The sequence below is a fragment of the Patella vulgata genome, chromosome 3 (assembly GCF_932274485.2).
Source record: "Patella vulgata chromosome 3, xgPatVulg1.2, whole genome shotgun sequence".
Taxonomy (NCBI): Eukaryota; Metazoa; Mollusca; class Gastropoda; family Patellidae; genus Patella; species Patella vulgata.
In genome coordinates this window covers 57389986-57412764 of record NC_065881.2, presented here as the reverse complement: position 1 = coordinate 57412764, position 22779 = coordinate 57389986, and the positions used below count along the sequence as shown (strand labels likewise).

The 22779-nt window shown below is 36.1% G+C and overlaps 1 protein-coding gene across 1 annotated transcript in view; it reads left to right on the top strand.

The window, feature by feature from the left end:
* LOC126814632 (FMRFamide peptide receptor frpr-18-like) overlaps positions 1-22147 on the top strand; it is a 48076-nt gene extending 25929 nt beyond the window's left edge. Inside the window, exon 2 of the mRNA XM_050539917.2 lies at positions 20042-22147. Within this exon, the coding sequence (XP_050395874.1) occupies positions 20042-21054 (1013 nt within the window). The 3' untranslated portion in view covers positions 21055-22147. The remainder of the gene's footprint in view (positions 1-20041) is intronic.
* Positions 22148-22779: the final 632 nt, after the last annotated feature.

Below are 22779 nucleotides of genomic sequence, written 5' to 3'. Positions count from 1 at the left end.
TTTCAGAATGAAACATCTTTGACAATATAGTATATCTTTTTTCTTTACAGACGAAACAGTGACTGGCCAAAGTATTAAATTAGCCAACTGAAGTTATTTTGTCAGTTTTGTATGTACCTGATGAGTTCCTGGCTATATAATATATTTTACTTACACGTCACACCACAAATCTATAGACGTCTGGACTGTCCTCATTAAACGTTAGTCAAGTAAGTCATTAACTTGGCTGAACTTCGTCACAAATGAACATAAACCTGGTATCTACAAGTGTCATAAAACTAATAAACTGAATAAAAATAACTTTCTGGTCAGAAAAGTCTAAAATTCCTTTCATCTTACAAAGTGTCATGCCTCTCCAAGAAATAGGAAAATCCACTAACATCTTTATCCATAAACCACGACATTTAATCCCTCTTCAGACGACCATACATGTTTCCAAAAGATGATCTCCAGATTTCTTGGAAATGTTTCTGGATTTCCGTCCACACGGTTTAAAATTCTCGATCACCGCTTTGGTAAAGTAGTATTGAATTTTGTAGCAATCTTATTCACCTTTGTATTCTTTAAAGAAATAATATTGTTATTAATTTATGAACACCAACCACCGCCAACTTATGGACTGATTTCAACATACTATATCATGGTCATCTGCAGACTTTTGGAATCTTACAAACCTCTTCATTTCTCAAGTACAATGTTAGAAAACCCTAAATCTTAAACTGGTAGGCTACCAAAATACGGTTTGTTTACTGTGCAAGCCTGTTGCGTCCATTTTATAATCTCAAATTCCCCCAGCGAGAAGTCAAGAGGCAAAATGTAAAGCATCAAGAAGGCGATTATGAAGGACCGAGAAATTAAGGGCGCATCAGGTTTCCTCACTTTACAGTAAAGGGCATGATTAAAGAAGTACTGGAGCTTAAACTGTTTGAATATATGCATATTTAACAATTAGTGTGATCATAAGATGATTTATGTGGCTTGCATAGACTTATTATCGCTTTAATATTAGTATGATAAAGGCAGGGATTTTCCTCATACAGTTCTATTAAATAAGTTACCATTGGGAAAGCTCATACCTTTTCTTCCCATGAACGGGAACACCAGTGTGTACGGACAAAATTTCGCTCATAGCACACTGCATGGATTATGTCCGTCTTCATTATCTTGGTTGGTGCAGAAAAGTAGGATGTTAAACCCCATTTCAATTTTTTGATCCTTCTTGAACTGGTGTTTCGCCGCCATGAATGATTAGAATACAAATCTTCCTGCTTTCACACATCATCCCAATGGTTAATTTCATGAACTTTTGTTAAAGTAAAAACTTAAATTTACATCCTATAGCCAAAATCGGATAGCTACCTAAGCCAACTATTGGCCAGAGGGTTTGTAAGTGGAGGTTTAAGGCGGACAATGTAGAATAGGCTTTTATCCACACAAGCCTCTCGTTTAGTCGCTCGCAACCCCAGGTACTCAGGTTCAGATCTAAGGGGTACAATTTAGATCACAGGCCTTCATCCACGCAAGCCTCTCGTCTATTCGCCTGCCGAACCCAGTGTAGGTAATAAGGTCGTTATCTACACAAGCTACATCTTATCAAGGCCTTCACGTAATACATGTACCCTGCATATTTTGGCACTGATTTCGATTGTACCCTGCTCGTTTATTCGCCGTGAACGCAAGCCAATTACAGTGTTGATAAAGTTACCCCAACCGTGAAGGACAATTACATTTGAATAATCAAAAAGTCCAGATGTCATAGTTTTAGCAAAATATAACCGACTGAATATCTTTCTTTAATATGAATGATGAAAGGCATTCAGTATTTATAGGGAATGTTTTCAACACACACACACACACACAGCATTATTGTGCTAAAACAAGCCGATTTTCGGATAATCCTTCACAACAAAACAATTCAGCGAAGCGTCGTAAGGGATTTTTTAAATTGATATTTTAAAAAAGTTGTGATGTTCAGTTCAATGCACAAAGATACTATTTGGCGGTTTAATTTAACTGACAATTCAATATATTTTTAAGAAATAAGTCAAAAAGAGCGATTGAACGGGCATTTATTTCGATTCAGATGGAAAATCTATCTATTCATTTCCAATCTTAAACATATTTTTGCTGTCTTACCGTTAAAAGTTCCCAGCCTCCTTTCTGTGATCCCGATTGCCCCTGCTGACCAAAATTACAAGTAATAGAGTGTGATCCCTGTGGCAATGAAAGTTTTGAAATAGAGTAACTTATTATGTGACTTGCAAGATACATCATAAAACTGTGCTGGCATTATCTTTACTATAACACCAAAGCGTTGCTAGAGGACGAGTATTGTTGGCTGATAACGCTATTCTACGTTTGGAAGAAATGAAAGACGAGCTCCTTTTAGTACAAACATCGACAAGAAAGTTGTTAATATTCAACTTGCTAATGAGTTTTTGATCACATCCTTTTTAATCTCGCGGAACTTTTCTTAGACATCGTAAAAGTATTATCATGTTTTGCAGGCTTGTGTTTAAGATTAAAGTCAAAGATATTAACATTCGAATCGTTTTATCTCTTAGCCTTTTATAAAATATCACGAACATGTTAAGATACATTTTCAGGAAAGTAGTTATATGGTAGTTATGTCTAATAAAAGTGTGGCAAATTTGGTATAAATGGAAAGCAGAGACTAGCAAATACTGGATTACCCGAAAAGCACCCATGAGGCAATCACTGGGCAAAAATGTCAGGGCATCACTAACTACCATCCCATCGGCTTGACTTAGCGCTTGTTATTTCTTGATCGAATGGTTAGGTGTTTTTGGGAACAATTGGGGGGGGGGGGTAAATGTACAAACTAGGTTATTTGGGGACTAACATAATAATGTTCAATTTTATTTCAATAATTTGCTTGTCCGTAGGCGTCTCTAGCAGTGGGGGGGGGGAAACGTGAGGACTCGGAGAAAACCCACGAGGTTGGACAGGAAACCCTACTCATTGTCACATACAGACAGACCTAATGATGCAACGCACACGCGCTAACCATTCGGCCACGCAACCCCCGACCCCCCTTGCACGTACAAACGACTCTGCATTTAAATGGTGGAAAAAGAAGAATGTCTTAGGCTTCAATATTGTATGACAAATGGAAAATAAGTAACGACAAATAGATTCAGAAAATGGACCCTCCTTCAATCACGTTACTTGACAAACATGACTTCTAAAAATAGATGTTTTTAATATCTTGGTGTATTTCCTCGCGAATACAATGGGGTTTTTTTTTTTGGGGGGGGGGGGGGTTAAAGCAAACTTTTGATAGATTAGTTTGAATATTTTTTTAGTCCAAATATATCCTCAAATCACCCAGTTTGTACGCGGGAAGGCATCTTTAATTAAATCAATGTTACAAATACGCGGAGGTTCATTTGTAAAAAAAAGAACTATTAATATAACCCGAGGAAGAAAATTATTACCTTGCTCATTTCTTCAAAGCTCGTGTTCTGTTTGTTATAGAATTTAAATAAAATGGAAGCTGGTGGTTAGCTCTTTTAAAGAATTGCGGATGTGATTTGAAACAACAACCAATATACTGACACGTTTATAATTAAATTGCTTACTTATAAAGAAAGCTATATTATCAAATACCGATATAAATTATTGTGATGTGGGTTGAAATAATGTGGGATGGGGGTAGATTGGGGTATTTACCACGATTCATCCAGAACGACTTGAGGATTCTGGAAGTTGTTACCAACAGACGAATAGAGTCACAGATGTTATACATTGGGGGAGACAAGGGGTAGGTGGCAAGGAGGCATTTGCCCTTTCATAAATCTGGCCTGTCTCCCCCCCCCCACCCGAAATTTTAAAAAAACCTAATGTTTTGGTAATGTTTACCCTCTACGGTAATTAAATCCCACATTCCCACACAATCATAAACTTCTATGTACAGTCCGAGTGATTTCTTGCCGAACTCATCCTGCTGTAATCCTACTATAAACATTTCTAGGGGAGGCGCCCATCTCCCTAGTTGAAGCTCGCGCATTTGCCCCCTTAACCTTGGTCTATTCATACAGACGATGTTCAGTTGATAATTCTGAAGACAAAATGTTGTGAAGTTGGTAGAGGATCGGTCCGAACAATAGATTGTATTTTCATTAATTTTGTAATGATATCTTAACGATAATTTATCCCATTGTTCCAGTATATTACAGTGCCAGATTAAGTCGCGGGCTTTAACGACTGTACAAACCCCAAACACAGTAGGGTGTGTGTGGTGTGTGTGTGTGTGTGTGTGTGGGGGGGGGGGGTCTCCTGTAGCTAGAGGTCCCCTGAGATTAAGTGAAACAAACGTTTATAAGCATAATTCTACCATATTTTTCTTTTGTCCGTGGAGTTTCCAACCACAAGCGTCCCACTAGATATTGCGTAGAGGTTTTTTTTTTAAAAACATTTCACCTTCTAGACTACATAAAAAAAATTGCAACCAGCATACGCTTTACAGTGACATTCTATATATCAACCCGTCAAAGTATAACCCAATTCGCCCACTCTATATGATTGGGTTTTAAAGAGCTTAAAGCGGGAATTTCATATTTTCTAAGAAAGTCAAAACATATTTATTTCTATGTCTTTTGCTCAATAGGTTATCAACTCACTATTATACGACCATGGGCATTATTTCCCACCCTTAAAAATCATTGACACAGGAAATAACACAATTACCGCCCTTGTTTTCCTATTGCCTCCATGCATTAGCTACCTTCAAACGTTGGAATTTGAAGTTGAAAATGATATTTTTGCCAATTTCTCAGCTGGCAATAGTGAATTATAGGATTAATAGGATTATTCTTTAACAAGGTAGGACGGTTTATGGATACCATCTATTTTAAGGCTTTATTTTCATAAATTTTAAAAATATAACTTAAAAATATGAAATTGTAGCTTTAAAGATACTTTCCCGTCTACAAACTGTGTGATTTGATGATATATTTGGACTACAAACATATTCAAACTAATTAATCCACCAAACATTGGCTTCAAATCCCTTTCAAAACTGGAGTCACAGTGGCTAAGTAGGTAAGACGCTGGCTCGCAAGCCTGGTGGTCGCGTGTTCGATCCCTGCATTGGCCGAGAAAGTTCATCGGGAATTTCCGACGTGGTTTCCTCTTGTCAGTGGTGCAGGAAGGAGGGTATACATTGGCTTGCACGTAAAAGATCCCTTGGCAGTTGGAATTCGATATAAGAGTAGGCCATAGTGTCGCTGCCCGGGCAAAAATTCCCTCATAGCGTATGCCCATTTTTTTTTTTAGCCCAGTGGCACTTACTGTACATATTGAGGCCGAAGTAAATTCTTGAATTATTTTCTGCCAACTTGTTTTTCTGCCGTTTAATTGCAGAGTCTGTTATACGTTTACACCGATCTATTTTCCAAAGTTTTTTTTCGGGTAATCCAGTATTTTCCTAGTAAGATTGGGCGTCTATACTTTCCATGTATACCAAATTTGCCATACTTTTACTGGAAATGACCACTCGATAAATACTTTTGTAGGAATGTAATTAACTGATCGGAACTGCCCAAGTTTAAAGATGTGCTACAGAAAGTTTGAAACACCTCACTACTTACCGCTCCGTGCAGTTCGGAGAGAGAGAGAGAGAGAGAGAGAGAGAGAGGGTTTAACGTCCACTCGACACAAACCAGGTCATTTCGGGACTAACATATGGTTCAATTTTATTTCCCTAATTCGCTTGCGCGTATTGTCTTTAGCAGTGGGAGGAAACCGGAGGACCAGAAGAAAACCAACGAGGTTGGACAGGCGACCCTATTCCTTGTCACGTACAACCAGGGAATCGAAATCACGCCAGTTGACTCAATGCCAGACTTTATGGGACAAAAGCTATCAAAAGCTCAGCAAACGTTTGTTAGGTATCTAAGGAGGAGTGTTCTAGAAAGATAGAGCATAATATACTGCACTTTGCATATCTGTCACTATTATTATTAAAGCGATAATTGCATTCTTTTAAAGGCATGCGTTTAATATAAAGCCTTAAAACGACCGAAAATGCTTTGCTTAACGCTTTGTTTAAAAACGGGCGTTCACTTTAGCTTTGAGACATACTTTAATGACGTCAATATCACTTCAGTATGACTTCAAATACAAAACTCGGGAACAGAATGTTATTCTAAAATATGCTTTTATATTAAGCAGGATTCACAGGCATAAGTCTAGATGTAACTCAATAATAAAATGTCTTTCGATTTAACCCAACCCTGCGCTGATTAGACTTCTGTCTTCTATTAGTGTTTAACGTATGCTTCCTTCAATGGTGATATAGCAGACAAGATGTCTTGTTTTATTATGCTTAGCGCATGCTCACACTAGGGATCGAAACCGCGACCGCAAGACAGAGGTGACCGGACAGCTAGAGCTCGAAGCGGAACACTCTTGACAACAATCGAAATTAAAAACACGGATTGGAATTCAATATTGGCTCATTTCAAAGAGAATTGATGTTAACTTGCCATGAAAATATGGGATCATAATATCCAATATTTAAGACAGAGTGTACTTTATGGTTTCGGGCATCATTTGTAATAAACAAAGAAAAACATTATACAAGACAATGCGAAAATAATTAGTAATGACTGATTCACAAACGAGAGAATTATAATGAAAACGTGTAGAATGGTTAAACAGGCGTAAACCATTGTCGCTCAATTTGGGCTGTTTATCGAACATAATTGATGGAAAATTACAATACATGATTAAAAAATTGAATATAAATCACTTTATATACATTCATATTTACATTGACATGTGCTTTTAGAGACAATTTCGTCTATTTTAAGGTTTAGGGCTTTGAATCCCATCCAATCTGTTCATACGAAATCATATCACCAAGATAACACTATTGATATATCTGCATTCGAGAACCCGCCAACGATTCTATAGCTTTGATTATTTGTTTAAAGTTCATAAGAAGAAAATGGATAACCCAGATATTAAATCTGATTAAAATACAGATTTATATTTCGTACGAGCGGCTTCTGCCCCTATGACGTCCGACATTGATTAATCAATCAGCGTGGACGTTTCTAGGGGTTTACCCAAAGTTTCGTGCAGAGAACGCCTAGAACTCGCCGTAACAGACCATTTCATTGGCTAATTCCTGAAATCAATATGAACGCATGTTATATAAAAACTCATCCAGATCCTATTGTAATAAAGACAAGTAAAGCGAAATTTTGAACTATAAAAAACGAAAAAAATAGAATCTGTGTTTTAATCAGATTGGCAGATATTAGATATTGATTCACAACAAAAACTTTAAAGCTGTAATTCTCTGCCTTTTTGAACTTTTATGATAATGGGAGAAAGTAAGTATCTTTAAAAAACATACACTTTAATGTTGATTTGTATCGAATTCCTCATCCAGAAATGTGTGGTTTGCTGTTATAATGGTTGTTATTGAAAATTACATTTCCTTCAAATGCTAATCTGTTTATATTCCGCACAATAATTCCCAATGACCGGGATATTGTTTTTAAAAAAAGCAACGTTATATGCGTGAAATAGTAAAGTTGTAAAACCAACCACAAAAGTGTTACTTCCACTCAAAGTGCGTGTTGAATGATAATAATATAGCGATTAATCATGGCGCCAATAATAAACCTTGTTTTCTTTTTTTTTCATGTAATAAATATATATTTTTATTTGTTCCTCAGACAGTTTCCATAACAAATTTTTTCTCTGGGTAATTCCAATGTCAACTACAATAAATATATATTTCTATTTTCCATAAAAAAAATTTCTCTGGGTAATATTATGTCAACTAATTTTGTATTTTATCTAATAAAAACAATGGTCAGTTTAAAGAAGAAAATATTTTATTTGCCGCCATTGTAGAAAACGATTACGTCGAGGATGCTCACATTAAAATTTGCTTGTTTGAAGAATGTGAGACACATCTGGAAATTCATGGTGAGATATAGATATGGTGTCGTGTTTATTCGGACTGAGTTTCCTATTTTGTGACTTATAACTTGATTCGAACGTAATTTGCAATTCGAAATCTGGTGATTGCCGAAATGACACGATTCGTGGATTCATACACAATGTTCGATGTGAAAATGAGCCGATCATTATTTTAATAATAATGAAAAAAAAAATTGTCGAAAGAGATCAGGCCGTTTTAAACACAAGCGCTGAATGTCATGTGGTGCAAAAACGATCAATTATAATCCTTTGACAGTCTGGTATAAGATGTTATATCATTAAAACAACTGGACTTTTAATAAGGTATCGCACATTTGCGGCTCGATCACCCCATGTACAGCCAATAATTGTGTAATCTAGTACCGTGTATTGATTTAAAATAATGGTCCTTCAAACACAACAATTTGTCTGCGAATATCACAGCAAGTATAATCCTTGGCATAAGAGATAAAACAAAGCACAACTGCTGAAATGTATTCCCTCTAATTATAACCGGAGGGCCTGACAAGGATAGCTGTCTAGTCCTTCGGATGAGACGAAAAACCGAGGTCCCGTGTATATATTGGAATGCACGTAAAAGATCCCCTGGCAGTTGGAATTCGATATAAGAGTAGGCGATAGTGCCGCTGCCCGGGCAAAATTTCCCTCATAGCACACTGTATGGCGTATGCCCGTCTTCATTAGCCCAGTATAGGAGCAGAACAGTAGGACGTTAAACCCCATTTCATTTCATTTCATTTCTAATTATAACGGTATTTGTTTCAAAGCTCCGGACACAGTGTTACAATTAGTCAAAAAGTTGTACACGCATTTCATCAGTTTACAAGATGTTTTATAGATGCAGCAAATTTTCAGCTTATAGTCCGATCCTTAATGTAAATCCGTCGGCTTTTCGGTAGAAATCGTGGAACAAGCTTTATTTTGTAGGTTTTGATGTTTGATGACAAAAAAAACTAACGTTGACATTTTTTCTGAGTAGGTCTTCATAGTATGGGACGCCATTATTTGAAAGCCAGCCATTTTGCGATAATATTCCGACTTATATTTTTGGTGGGAAAATGTGAAGATGTGCAGATTTTGATTAAGAAGTAGTAGTGTTTGGTGTCAATATATATGTTTACGGGGGGCGCAAAACCCATTTCTGACATTTATAACCTTTTAAAATGATCACATGTTCACACACTTAGCCCTTTTTTCCAAGATGGCGGCCATTTTAGGCGTTAAAATGAGATGATGTGCAGATTTTGATTAAGTAGTGGTGTTTGGTGTCAATATATACTCTTCCAAAAAAGTAGGGGATATTGAAATGCAATTACCTATACTGGCTGTGATATGATAAATAATCATGGACACTTGACATCATTGAGAGTATGTTCACAGATGAAGAACTCATCGCCCCAACAGAACCACTGAGCTGCATTTGCGATACGCAATAGCGCCATACACGTGGGAGTGGTTCATTGTCAAATTTGACACTTCAAGGAAGGTTTGATAAAAACTGGCGCTTGCTGGTTTATCCTATCCATGTTTGCTTTCCTATCGGTTCTTGCATAAGATTTACTGTTTAGCGTATCTTTGCTTTAGTTTATTACGTTTAATTTGATCGAGAGACGTGTTCGTCAACGTCAACAGACAACACTGCAAGAATTGACCGTAGCACTGCAAGAGGAGTGTATCAGATAGCCACAAATCGTGATTGGACGGTTGATTAGGCGCATGCCATGACGAATTGCTGAATGTCTGAGGATTGGTGGAGCAATTACTCATTATTAAGACAAAAATCAAAAACGTCCATTTTCATTTTTGACAGTGTATCTCTTTGCGAGTGAAATGGGGTCGTCAGATAAGAACTGTTTATGTTCATGTGTAGGCAATTGTTCCTTTATTAACATACACTGGTTACCTGGTTACCTGGCAGTGCATTTCCGCAGTTTTGTATTGTTTCTGAATATCCCCTACTTTTTTTGAAGAGTATATATGTTTGCGGGGGCGCAAATTCGATTTCTGCCATATACAACTGCGTAAAATGATCGTATTTTCACCAATTTAGCATATTTCCAAGATGGCGGGACGTTTTCTAAACACATCATTATCATTTATTTACTTGTTGCTATTTACAGGTTTCTGAGTCCAATTCTGCTACGTAGGCCATTAGCTTGTATCACATTCCCGAAAGCCGGTACCGTGTCGTACCCATTTGGTACATTATCCAACGATGAAAATTCCTCATTCCACTGCGCTGATATTGATTTTCTTGGAAAAGAAAAGCCTATTCACTCGGTCTCCTGGCATGAAGGCCAAGAGAACGTATAGAGACTGCGCCATGCTCACCCGTCCTAATTCACTTTGAAAGCAGAGAACAACCAAAAGTCAAGCAATCAAGAACAAATTTTTAGTTTTCTTGATGTTTCCTCTTTGGACGCTAAGCTGAAGCTGACGGACGGTGTTCAGTATCTTCATAAACGTAAAGGTCGTAACAGCGTAGCAAGCGTGTGACCAGAAGCTTCGTTCCAGCAACGTGTTTTAAGGTAGTGGGGACGTGGCTGTAAATGAAATACTTGCTAAGAAAGACCTGCAAAAGGTAGATTTAGCTCTTGCATACTGGATGTTTAAAGTTACTTTTATTTGATCGTAAAACCTCCTGGTTAGTTGCCGCCTTCGCGAAAAAATCGGGGACCCGAAATTAACTGAACGAAATGTACATTTCTTAACTTTGGTAAACCATACTCGTATGTTTAAAATAAAATACCTAGTCAAGAATCATTATTTACGATTCATTTTTGTTAGTGGTTTTAAACTTTAGAAGAGGGGGTTGGGGTGAGCGTCATTTAAAAAAAACCCCAGCCATATGGCAACCACCGATGATTTGCTGTTCAGCATTTGATAGACAAGTCTTTTGATATGAACAATTTGACCACAACTGCCCCGGGCAAACCTGTAATAAAAATAGGCACTATTAATAAATTCCTGACAAGTGCGAATCAATGTAGAACAGGCGCATATTGTCGACAAATCATCAGATGAACTCAACGGTTTTACCGGGTAATAGCGATGTTTTTGTGTCTATAATCACCCGAGTGCCGTATTAAATAAAGTTATCGAAATTTGTTAAAACTATTTCCCTTCTATCTATCATTGATTCGTGTTCACAGCGGACATGATCACGTAACAACCGTAGTAGCCCTAACAGAAAATAGCATAGCCTTGAATATTGTATGAAATACTAAATTATAACGGTAAACTATGGTGGTCTATCGTTATCATTCAGGATTTGACAAAACTTCTTTAAAAAGTAAAAGTAAAAAGCAAAATAAAAATATTTGTCGGCCTATCGCTATCATTCAACTTTTTTTCACGCAAAAGTAAAATAAATTTTGTTAAATCCTGAATGATAATGATAGACCACCATAGTAAACACCATTTAAAACTAAATCTTAAATCATGGTCTAATTCCAACCATCGCTTAACGGATGTATATGTCATTTTACGTTTCATCTGTAATTCAGTATCGGAGATCGTGTCGGTAAAATATAATATTTGATAACTGTTTATTGGGATATTCGACATTCGTACCATGGCATTATTCAATGACGATTTGCATTTAGCTAACAGATGATCAGATAAACTGTTTGTTGGGATATTCGACATTCGTACCATGGCATTATTCAATGACGATTTGCATTTAGCTAACAGATGATCAGATAAACTATCGAATGCATGATCCCAATTATTACTTTACTATCTACATGGGATTCCCAGCGTTGACGACAGCGCGATTCAGAGATTCGCATCCTATGCCGAGAGTTTTAATTGTGTTGAACATTTTTAACAATATCACATAAAAGGAATAGCATTTTTGTGAAGAAAACTATCTGGTATGTCACTTTTATTAAACGTACACTTGATGATGTGAACGTATGATCTACATTAATTTTGAGCGATGCATCAGAACGTAATCCTCATTTGATTCTCTTATTTTGTATAGGCCTCTCTCTTTGCCACACTAACTTCAAATTACCATCGTTTCTCCAATCTCACCGAATGGAGGTTATTTAGATCGCACATCAACGTTTTTCAATTGTTTATTTCATTTCTAATACTAACATCTTACTGAACAACATTAAAGGATTAAATTATTAGATATCTCTCTCTCTCTCTCTCTCTCTAAAAACAAAACAACCAAAAGACCATTGTGGTATAGTGCTTTGTCAGTCTTCGATTGTGCAATTGACATTGCTATCGTATTCACTATTTATAATAATGTAAAGCCACATTTGTCGATCTTGCAATACCATTATGTAAAATTACAAAAAGAACACCAACATTTGTATAATACTCACATACGTACTCAGATGGGTTATTTAACATTTAATTAAGAAAACAAAAACGGCTTGGATTTAATTGGATTAAAAACGGGCCCATCAATCAGATTTCACGAACACATTCAGATGGCGTAAAGTTGAACTTCGAAAAAAAGTACACTTGTTTTGTTGACAGATTCTCTCAAGAAAAGCAAGCGAGAAGTGAGAAATACTGTAACGTGTACCATTTACATAAGTAGCATAGATCGATATAATTTCGCTTCATAATTCTGTGTAAATAATCCAAATTTTATAAAATATAGTTTGTAACGCATTGTTAATGTAATATCGTTCAAATCACGCCCAGGGACTTAAAACGTAGATCATATTATTTACGAAGATATATTTTTTTAATTTAAATGAAATATAGTATATGTATTGTTTAATATTAAGTAATATATTGTAACAACAAGAGGGCCGTAGGCCTGAATGTTTTTACAATATATACGCAATGTCTTAAGCTCGAGACCATTAAACGACTTAAATGCTTTTACAGTGAAATAGTCACTCGAGTCCAATATTTCACAAGTATAAATAATGTACGATTGGCAAGTTACCCGTACGATTATTTGAAATAATGGTACGCCAACATCAAAGCGTGACGCCACATCTGTATTTTAAATATATACTAGCAGGATACCCGGCTTCGCTCGGGGGTCATAACTCCGAAACCGGAAGTGGTAGACTAACGCCACCTGGCCTATGTTACTCCCCGGTCCGAGCTACCCCTATACCCCAAATTTCAGACTCGGGGCAGACCTAGTGAAGCTGCCAACTCCGAACAGACCGGCTTCGCTCGGGGGTCATAACTCCGAAACCGGAAGTGGTAGACTAACGCCACCTGGCCTATGTTACTACCCGATCCGAGCTACCCCTATACCCCAAATTTCAGACTCGGGGCAGATGTAGCCGCTAACCCCGAACAGACAGACATCGTTCGGGGGTCATGAATCCGAAACCGGAAGTGGTAGACTAACGCCTCTTGGCCTATGTTACTCCCCGGTCCGAGCTACCCCTATACCCCAAATTTCAGACTCGGGGCAGACCTAGTGTAGCCGCCAACCCCGAACAGACCGGCTTCGCTCGGGGGTCATAACTCCGAAACCGGAAGTGGTAGACTAACGCCACCTGGCCTATGTTACTAGCCGGTCTGAGCTACCCCTATACCCCAAATTTCAGACTCGGAACAGACCTAGTGTAGCCGCCAACCCCGAACAGACAGACAGACAAACGACAGTCACAAATATTAGTATAGATAGATAGATAGATAGAACAAACCTGTCTTGAATTTTAAAGACAAATTGATCTCTCGCGTGTCATTCAAGTCATAGACAGTATGTGGCTTTTAGTTTTTATTGGACTGCTTCACAATATTACCATGTGATCCTTGTTGAAGATAAACTATATACACAGACGTTACAATTTTAATTAGCGGCGAGGATTTTGAAGATGGTTCCTGTCATCTTCACAACAATATTTAGCTCATCCCACATTAAACCATTACTAGATATGAGAAAGTCGCAAATTTGTACTTAACTACGGGATTTGTTTTGATAATCATTTAAAACACATCTTATTGATAATTCACAAGGATTAGCCCAACGTTTTAATACCTCAGTGAAGCCATATTCAGCTTTGCCAGATGTTCATAATGTGTGGCTCTCAAAACAATATGTTTTCTTTTTAAAAAAAGGCAATTTAAAGCGAGGTTAGGTAAGATTAGATATAGAGCTGGCGATATGTAGCACCATAGGTCCTTTGTCTGACGTGGAGAGCGGACGAGGAAACCGGTCGCCACAGCCTACGTAGACCCATGCATCTTTTCTTACTACATATTTCTGTAGCCTTGTGATCGTCTAGAATTTGTCTCTAGCTGTCTTTACTTCTGCTTCACGTTGTGTATTTACTTCTTATAGTTTCTTAAGACGTCTGTCTTACCAGGAATAACAATGCGACAGTTTGCTTCTACATATTTTATATATATATATAGCTGAATACAGGTATACAAGCATAACAGATAACAATACTAGCTAAAGCCATTTCTCTACCCTAGCCAGCCTCGCGGCTGTCTAAGAACTCAGATGTAAGCTCTCTGGAACCTAATAGAAGTCTGCTTGAAAGGTTCAAATAGATATCTTATATAGCACCCAGGTTTATCACGCAGAAATAAGCGTGTTCATGGCCCTGAACCTGTGCAATTAACGCTATGATTGGTTACTTTAAACCAAATGATGCAATTAGAATAATTCCACTCACGTGTAATTCTGGTGGTAAATTATTGACATATGTTTTCGATAAATAGCTCTTTTTATGTGTCAACTGTCAATTACAGACTAAGTTGATTTAAGTATTTTAAGTACATATTATGCGAATATGTTATTTCTCGAGCAAAAATTCTAGCAATATTATTACATTCGTCCCTTCCTTTAAGACTTTTTGCTCGGTATTGGGTAAAAGATCCCTTGAATCCTTTACAATAACCATACCAACATATGTAGAATTATATAACTATTCATAAATGTAGCAGAAATCTAGAAAATCAACATATATCACCTCCCCCACTTGCAAGATTTATGCTAAAAGAACAGGTAGGAGGCTCTTAAAACTTCTATGTGCTAAACCCTATAATTATTCATGCAACAGGCAAATATCAATGATACTATACTATATAACAAAACTGTGAAAACACAAACACACATAATCAAAAATCAAAAATCAAAAGTTAAAATTTGCATGCAAAAGTTCTCCAAAAAGTTCATCACTGTAAAATCCTATGAAAATTCACTAAGCCTAAACACAGAAAACACAAATTGTCTTTTTTAAATCTCCAAGTGTCCTAATTTCAAAACATTATAACACATCACGTAATATTTATAAAGTTCAGGTTTCACTTTAAATTCTGTCTCAGGAAATCTCAATTTGGTAAACTGATAAACCATTTCTTCTTCTTGGATTTGTATTGGTCTGTTCCAGCTACCATAGTATCAAATTGAAACTTTCTATTTTTCTTCTAAGTATGATTGGGTTGTACAATTTTATCCGTCAATCAAACATGTCATTGCCTTCAGACCAAGAACTAACTATTCCTAAATTATTAAAACTTTATTTTGATATTAATCTAACATTATTATTTCGAAAAATTATTTGTAAATCTTACTCTTAATTAAAATTAACTTTATTTAAGTATTAATAAACTTTGATGTGTCCCTTTAATTATAAATTTCAAACTAATTTTGACCTCCTGACCTAACTCGATCAGTAATGGACAATTTTATAATTGCGTTTATGTTTTATAATTTCCGTTTCTGTTTTAGAATTCCTACATTGTTATTTTATATTTCACCGTCAGTAATGTGACCTTTTTGACCTAATCATTATAATCCACCATTTTGTATGTTAGTAAAAAACCAATACATGAAACAGGCCACGTGTTACCTATTCCATTATTAGTATTATATAAACATTATTTAGAATCATGTTCAAAGCAAGTGACGTGCACTTCACTCCCTCGGAACACCAGTCCATATTCTATAAACAAAACAATTAGAACATACCTAACTTTTAATAACACATACAGTTAACTATATCCTATATATTATATTAATGCAATCCGTGACTTTTACACACGTCAAATTTAACACAGTATGAATACTATTGTTTATTATAATTCGACCTCATGTCAAATAACACATTCCTAATCATTGCGTACATGTCGACAGCTTAAAGCAATTAGCAGTATATATTAAACGTTAATATTACGTTTCTAAAGCAAAAATTTAATTACATAAAATTATATACGGACAAAATCTACCGTATACCTACACTTTTCTAAAAAAGTGTCGTATTCTTAACTTTAACCTCCTATAAAACTCGTATTAATGACTTTGCGATAATCTCACAATTTAACGAGCCTTTAATTTTAGTTTTTTCCCAGGAAAACTACAACCAACATCCCTAGATGAACCATATGGATTTTCAACATAACCTAACTTTTTAATCAAAAGTTAAATTACAACAACTCTAAGGCCTGGACTAAGGGCCTTAAAATTATATAGTATACGAAACAACAAAAAACACAAATTAACGAATCACAGTAGAAAGCACGGCCATCTTGGAAACGAGAGTTAATCACTCACAAACTTCATCCTTAGATCTGCCGTCTTTCTACTGCGACCCGGAGACAACATTAGTTCCTTACTTTATTCCCTATTCCGTTTCCTTATCATTATTATTTTTTAAAACCTACTCCATAAAGACCCTCACTTTAACTTTAATTTTACTCAAATTTACTACTGGTCATGTTAACCTGGCAATATACACACCTAACCAGTGATATTATATTGTTTAATATACCTATTAATCAAAACTTATGAATGACTGTAATTTATTCTCTATACAGTTAAATTTTAAATATTTAGTTTCTTATCAGATTTTAACTTTAAATTAATATTATTTGGTCTTTAAACAAATTTAACACATTTAATTTTCCAAACAAAATGTATTTACCCAATTTTTCGAATATCTCCACCAGATTTTTTCCACCAGACTTTTTCTGTTGCTGGATTGTACAGGTTTTCTTCTTAACGTCTTCAAATATGTATTCTTCTTCTAAAGTGACTTCTTACCCCAAAGGTCGAAACTGTCACGGCAACCAAATGGAATATGTAAGACTATGCAGTGCTATGCAGTCGCTGGTTAGATGTGGGAAATATGCCGGGAGAACTCCAACATCCAACGTGTGATGCATACTCTCTTTTCTTCTAATCTTCTTCCAGGTTACTCGATCTCGTAGTCACGTGCACCAAATCGAATATGTATTCTTCTTCCAAATTTGCTGCTTAACGTCTTCAAATATGTATTCTTCTTCTAAAGTGACTTCTTACCCCAAAGGTCGAAACTGTCACGCAACCAAATGGAATATGTAAGACTATGCAGTGCTATGCAGTCGCTGGTTAGATGTGGGAAATATGCCGGGAGAACTCCAACATCCAACGTGTGATGCATACTCTCTTTTCTTCTAATCTTCTTCCAGGTTACTCGATCTCGTAGTCACGTGCACCAAATCGAATATGTATTCTTCTTCCAAATTTGCTGCTTACCCTAAAGTTCGAAACTGCGTTACGGCACCAAATCAAATATGTAAGCACCATAAGTCCTTTGTCTGACGTGGAGAGCGGACGAGGAAACCGGTCGCCACATCTTACGTACGACCCATGCATCTTTTCTTACTACATATTTCCGTAGCCTTGTGATCGTCTAGAATTTGTCTCTAGCTGTCTTTACTTCTGCTTCACGTTGTGTATTTACTTCTTAATGGTTTTCTTAAGACGTTTGTCTTACCAAGAATAACAATGCAACAGTTTGCTTCTACATTTTATATATATATAGCTGAATACAGGTATACAAGCATGGCACAAATTACAATACTAGCTAAAACCATTTCTCTACCCTAGCCAGCCTCGCGGCTGTCTAAGAACTCAGATGTAAGCTCTCTGGAACCTAATAGAAGTCTGCTTGAAAGGTTCAAATAGATATCTTATATAGCACCCAGGTTTATCACGCAGAAATAAGCGTGTTCATGGCCCTGAACCTGTGCAATTAACGCTATGATTGGTTACTTTAAACCAAATGATGCAATTAGAATAATTCCACTCACGTGTAATTCTGGTGGTAAATTATTGACATATGTTTTCGATAAATAGCTCTTTTTATGTGTCAACTGTCAATTACAGACTAAGTTGATTTAAGTATTTTAAGTACATATCACATATTATGCGAATATGTTATTTCTCGAGCAAAAATTCTAGCAATATTATTACAGACCCTCGCTGTGAAAGTTTAAAAAATAGATAATGAAAAGAAAATATTTTGAAAATTTCAGTCAGATTACTTCACTCTGGGCCAGGGAATCGGCGATATGATTATATAGCCTCGATTGTCATTAATACTGTTGTTACGATAATAAACAAAGTCTGGATTATCAATTTTTACGATAACCGCATCCACCACAAAACGGTCAAAACGTATTTGAATCCGCCAAATATCGCAGCCTTCCAATGACTCCGAGAGTTGATTATGGTCTTGGTAAGTTAATTAATGTCTAAATAATTTAGACAAAATTTCAGGCCTAAAAAAAGACTTACAATAGGCAGATTTAGCTCTTGCATTATATAATGATGCATGTTTAAATTTGTATAGGCAAAATAAAAGCCAGTTAAGTAAATCAAGCGATGTTTATTATTTGCAAAACAGGGTTAGTGAAATCTCACATCTTTGTCGTGTTGATTAATTAATTTAGTTTTTATTATGTTTTTGCATACACTTTTTTTGTTCATTAGCTTCCTCTTGACTTCTGATCTATACTGCCAATTTCAATCCGAAGCTGTTTTTTTGGACATCAAATTGAGCAATAAATAACAAGTGCTTTATAACTGTCATCTAAAGATGATTAAACTTATGTAGCACGTCGTTATTGTCACTTAATGATTTTAAACTTAGCTTGTTTTATCAATTCACCTCGGGTTTCTCGTCAAATAAACTTAAACTCCTGTAGTAAATGACATTTTGTATGTAGGCTTCAAAAGCGGACAAAAAAATGATTGTTTCTATATACAGAGCATAGGGACAGTCCGTGATTACTGATAACGAAGTTTAAAGATACCTTCCCGCGTGCAAACTGGGTGATTTGATGATATATTTTGACTAAGCACATATTCAAAAAACTAATCTATCAAATATTTGCTTCAAATCCCTCTCAAAACATTGGGAGAGGTCAAATGTAGTGTTGGAGTAAATAGTTATGACGTAATGTAACACTAGTATAACTATTTTCCTATCTTTTGACCTCAAATTAAGTGTTAAGCCCAAAAGGGAGATAATTACAGATTTATTTTCACTCAATTGTGGATAAAATTACAAGGTAGAGTCTCCAGACAAAACTAGTGTTACCCGAAAGAAATTTAAACATGACTACCGCTTATCTGGTTCGATAATTTCTTGGCTTATTTCAAAAGAACTGACCCAACAAATATCAGTTTTTTGTATAAATATTGAAGGACTTTTAATATTGAATAATGATATTAGACGAAAGAATAACAACGTTTTATGAAAATTAGATAACTTTTTGTATGTTACTTTTGATCTCGATAACGTTTTAACCCCTAAGGGATAAAGGTAGAAAACTTTCTACAGCTGAGATTAGAGGAACGCTAGAATGACACTAGTGATGGGCGCACGTCACTTGAGGAATTAAGTTATAAGCTACATGTACATGTATAGTTTCTAGGAACTACATGATGTCTCCCCGCAGTAACTCACCTGAGCTGGGTGATGTGGGTACCAACTTTATGATCCCCACATGTGGAACAATGTATGAGAAAACTAAACGCGCTCTTTTATTTTAAAAAAAAATGTTATTTACTTGATGGTCTGTCTGCAAAGACTCTATCTTCAAGGCATAATATTGAAACTGCGTACAAAATATATCCAAATTAAGTAGAAAAACTGTATGTTTGACGTCACTGGCTGTTAAATTTCCAGTACTAGTAGATACGGAATTATGCATTCCTGTTGTAATGGTTGCATATGGCATATTACACCAACATTTCCTTTTTCCTCGCGTTTATGAATATGGTTTTCATTGTGACGATTACTGTAATTATCAAAATAAAAATGTGTTTTTCTTTGACTATTTTCAGGTGTGCCCACAGAAACAACACTGACGATAGAAAAGTGGGGCTGGTGGATAAAACAGATACTGACGCCAGTTGTTGTGGTTATTGGACTAGCTGGAAATTGCTTATCATTTATTGTCATGAAGACTAAAGCCTGGCGTCATAAATCATACAGTCATTACCTGTGTGCTTTGGCTGTGTTCGATTCCTTGACTCTTATAAACAGGGAGATTAAACTTATACATGACATGAGACTATATGCAGATGACCCAGGATTGTACGACAATTTTAGTGACGTGGGATGTTCTGTGTACAATTTTTATCGCCATCTTTGCTATCTGATGTCTTCGTGGCTTGTGGTTGCGATGGCAACAGAACGTTTTGTGGCCGTGTATTATCCTTTGCGAAAAGCGTACTTTTGCACACAAACCGGTGCCGTGATCATTATTATAGTCTTGTTGATGTTGCTGTCATACACACAAATATTTCGTTTTTTTATGATAGGAAATATTATGGGTAACTGTGGGGCTACTGATGATTATCTGAATATTTATACTTCTCTACATATTTACCTGTATCAATTCAGTCTCATTTGTGGATTGCCCATCGGTGTCATAATGATTTGTAATGGACTAGTTCTCCACCGAATCTACAGAGTTAAGAAATTAAGAGCCAAGGAGGACCGGAAGTTTTCGAGGACATCTCGCTCAGCCTCCAAACGACACAAAGCCACGCTCATGTTGATCGCCATTTCATTTTTCTACGTCATAACTCTAATGCCTTCAATCATCATTTCAGTCATCGTTCACGTTGCCATTGTATCAAAATCACCAATGTCGATGGTGATTTACATGAAAATAACGCCATATAAGGATTTGTTCGCATTGGTTTCTGACCTCAATTATGCCTGTAACTTTTTCATCTACATTTTATCCGGAAAAGTTTTCCGTTCAGAACTTAAAAAACTTTTTGCCACAAATAATGGATACAGCACATCGACCACAAAAGTTCGCGAAGAAGCAAATGTTTTGTTTTGAAAGAAAGATGTGAGGTCCCCTAGCTAGTGTTGACCTCTGCGGTTTCTTTTGGAAGTATACTTCAAAGATAACGAAATAGATCATAATACGAAAAAAAGATATCGATGGTCAAGCACATGGGGGCAGCTATATTGGGTGTGACTCAGCTATCAGCGATAGTTAAACTCGTAAACCGTTGGATGCCTTGGGTCCGTCTTATTACACAGCATATCTCACATTCTCCAATAGATTTTCAACCACAAATCCAAGTGTATTCTGTTACCAATCAACAGCTGCTGATTATTCTGTTACCAATCAACAGCTGCTGATAATTGCTTCATTGTTAATGACCAAAATTAATGTAAATCCCACGAAGCAATTTAAAAAAGAAAAAATACTAATTAGGCTAACCTTGGCTGATGCGTTATTTTAAAGATGCTAATCTCTAGTCTCTGGAACCTTAAAATCGACGAATGTAATATGACTGTTATCACTGTTTATTAACTTTTAGTCTTTTATGGATCAGCCATTTTTATATAATTCTGGTGTGATATGTTTTGCTTTATAATTAATTGTTCATCAAGTCTTTTTGTCGGCCGTCGGGAACTGATATTTTCACGGTACGATAACAACATCAATATTGGTTGAAATGGAACACTATTAAATTCCAATTCTAATATCGAAGATTACGGATAATATTGGTTTGGCTCTTTTTAAATTATGCCCAGCTGACAAGTGTGTAAGTATGTCCACAAAAAGTCTTAGATATCAGCTTTACATGATAAATGACAACCAATCGATTCCATGTAAAAATCTGTATAATAGTTTCGAAAAGCTGGCGCTGAATATATATTTTAACCTTGTCAATTACAGAACGGAATAAAGTCATCTTCCCTACAAAAAGGTTCCCATGTGTATGTGTATATGTAACGAGAGAGAGAGAGGGGGGGGGGGTAACGTCTACTTGACACAAACTAGGTCATTTCGGGTCTAACATTTCAATGATTGGCTTGCGCATAGGGGTCTTTAGCTGTGGGAGGAATCGAAACCATTCGACTTGACTCAATGACACCCAACCCCCAGTATACATGTAAGGTGTTTACCATGAAACGAAGTTATGTGATAATGTGTATATTTATATAACAAGAAAGAGTTTAACATGTGATATAATGTGAAAATAAAGTATGTTTTGTTTTAGTACATTGTTTTTTAAAATGTTTCTGATATTTTGGTTCAAATGCCTCAATACCTCATGCGCCAAACAGAATAATAATGGTCACAGTAGCCATGAAGATGACGACATAATGTGTGTCTGTAATGAGGACATTGGGTCGTATTAAAATTATTATCTTTGGCCTGCAACAGGTTTGGTGCACATTTCACTTCGATGTTTGAAGTTCCTAAATATATTTTTTGATGTTTGCCATATATACCCCTTATTAGCAAACAATCATGGTCATTGGCGAAAAGAATGAATTTGATTGATAGAGACATATATCTAATTGGCTGTATACCAAAGGGAGTTTCGTAAGAAGTATGGAAATGGAGGTTATTCAAGTATTAAATGGATGTTAAGCCAATGAATGAGACGTGAAGATGAACGGTAGGTATGCCTAGTGTTTTTTTTCTTGTGGATGCAGTTTATTTCAACACAAACGACGATAATAGTTAACATTGTACTTTTAATAAACTAGCTATTGGTGACAAAAACGGAATAAGTAACCAGGGCTAAAGTTACGGTGGAAT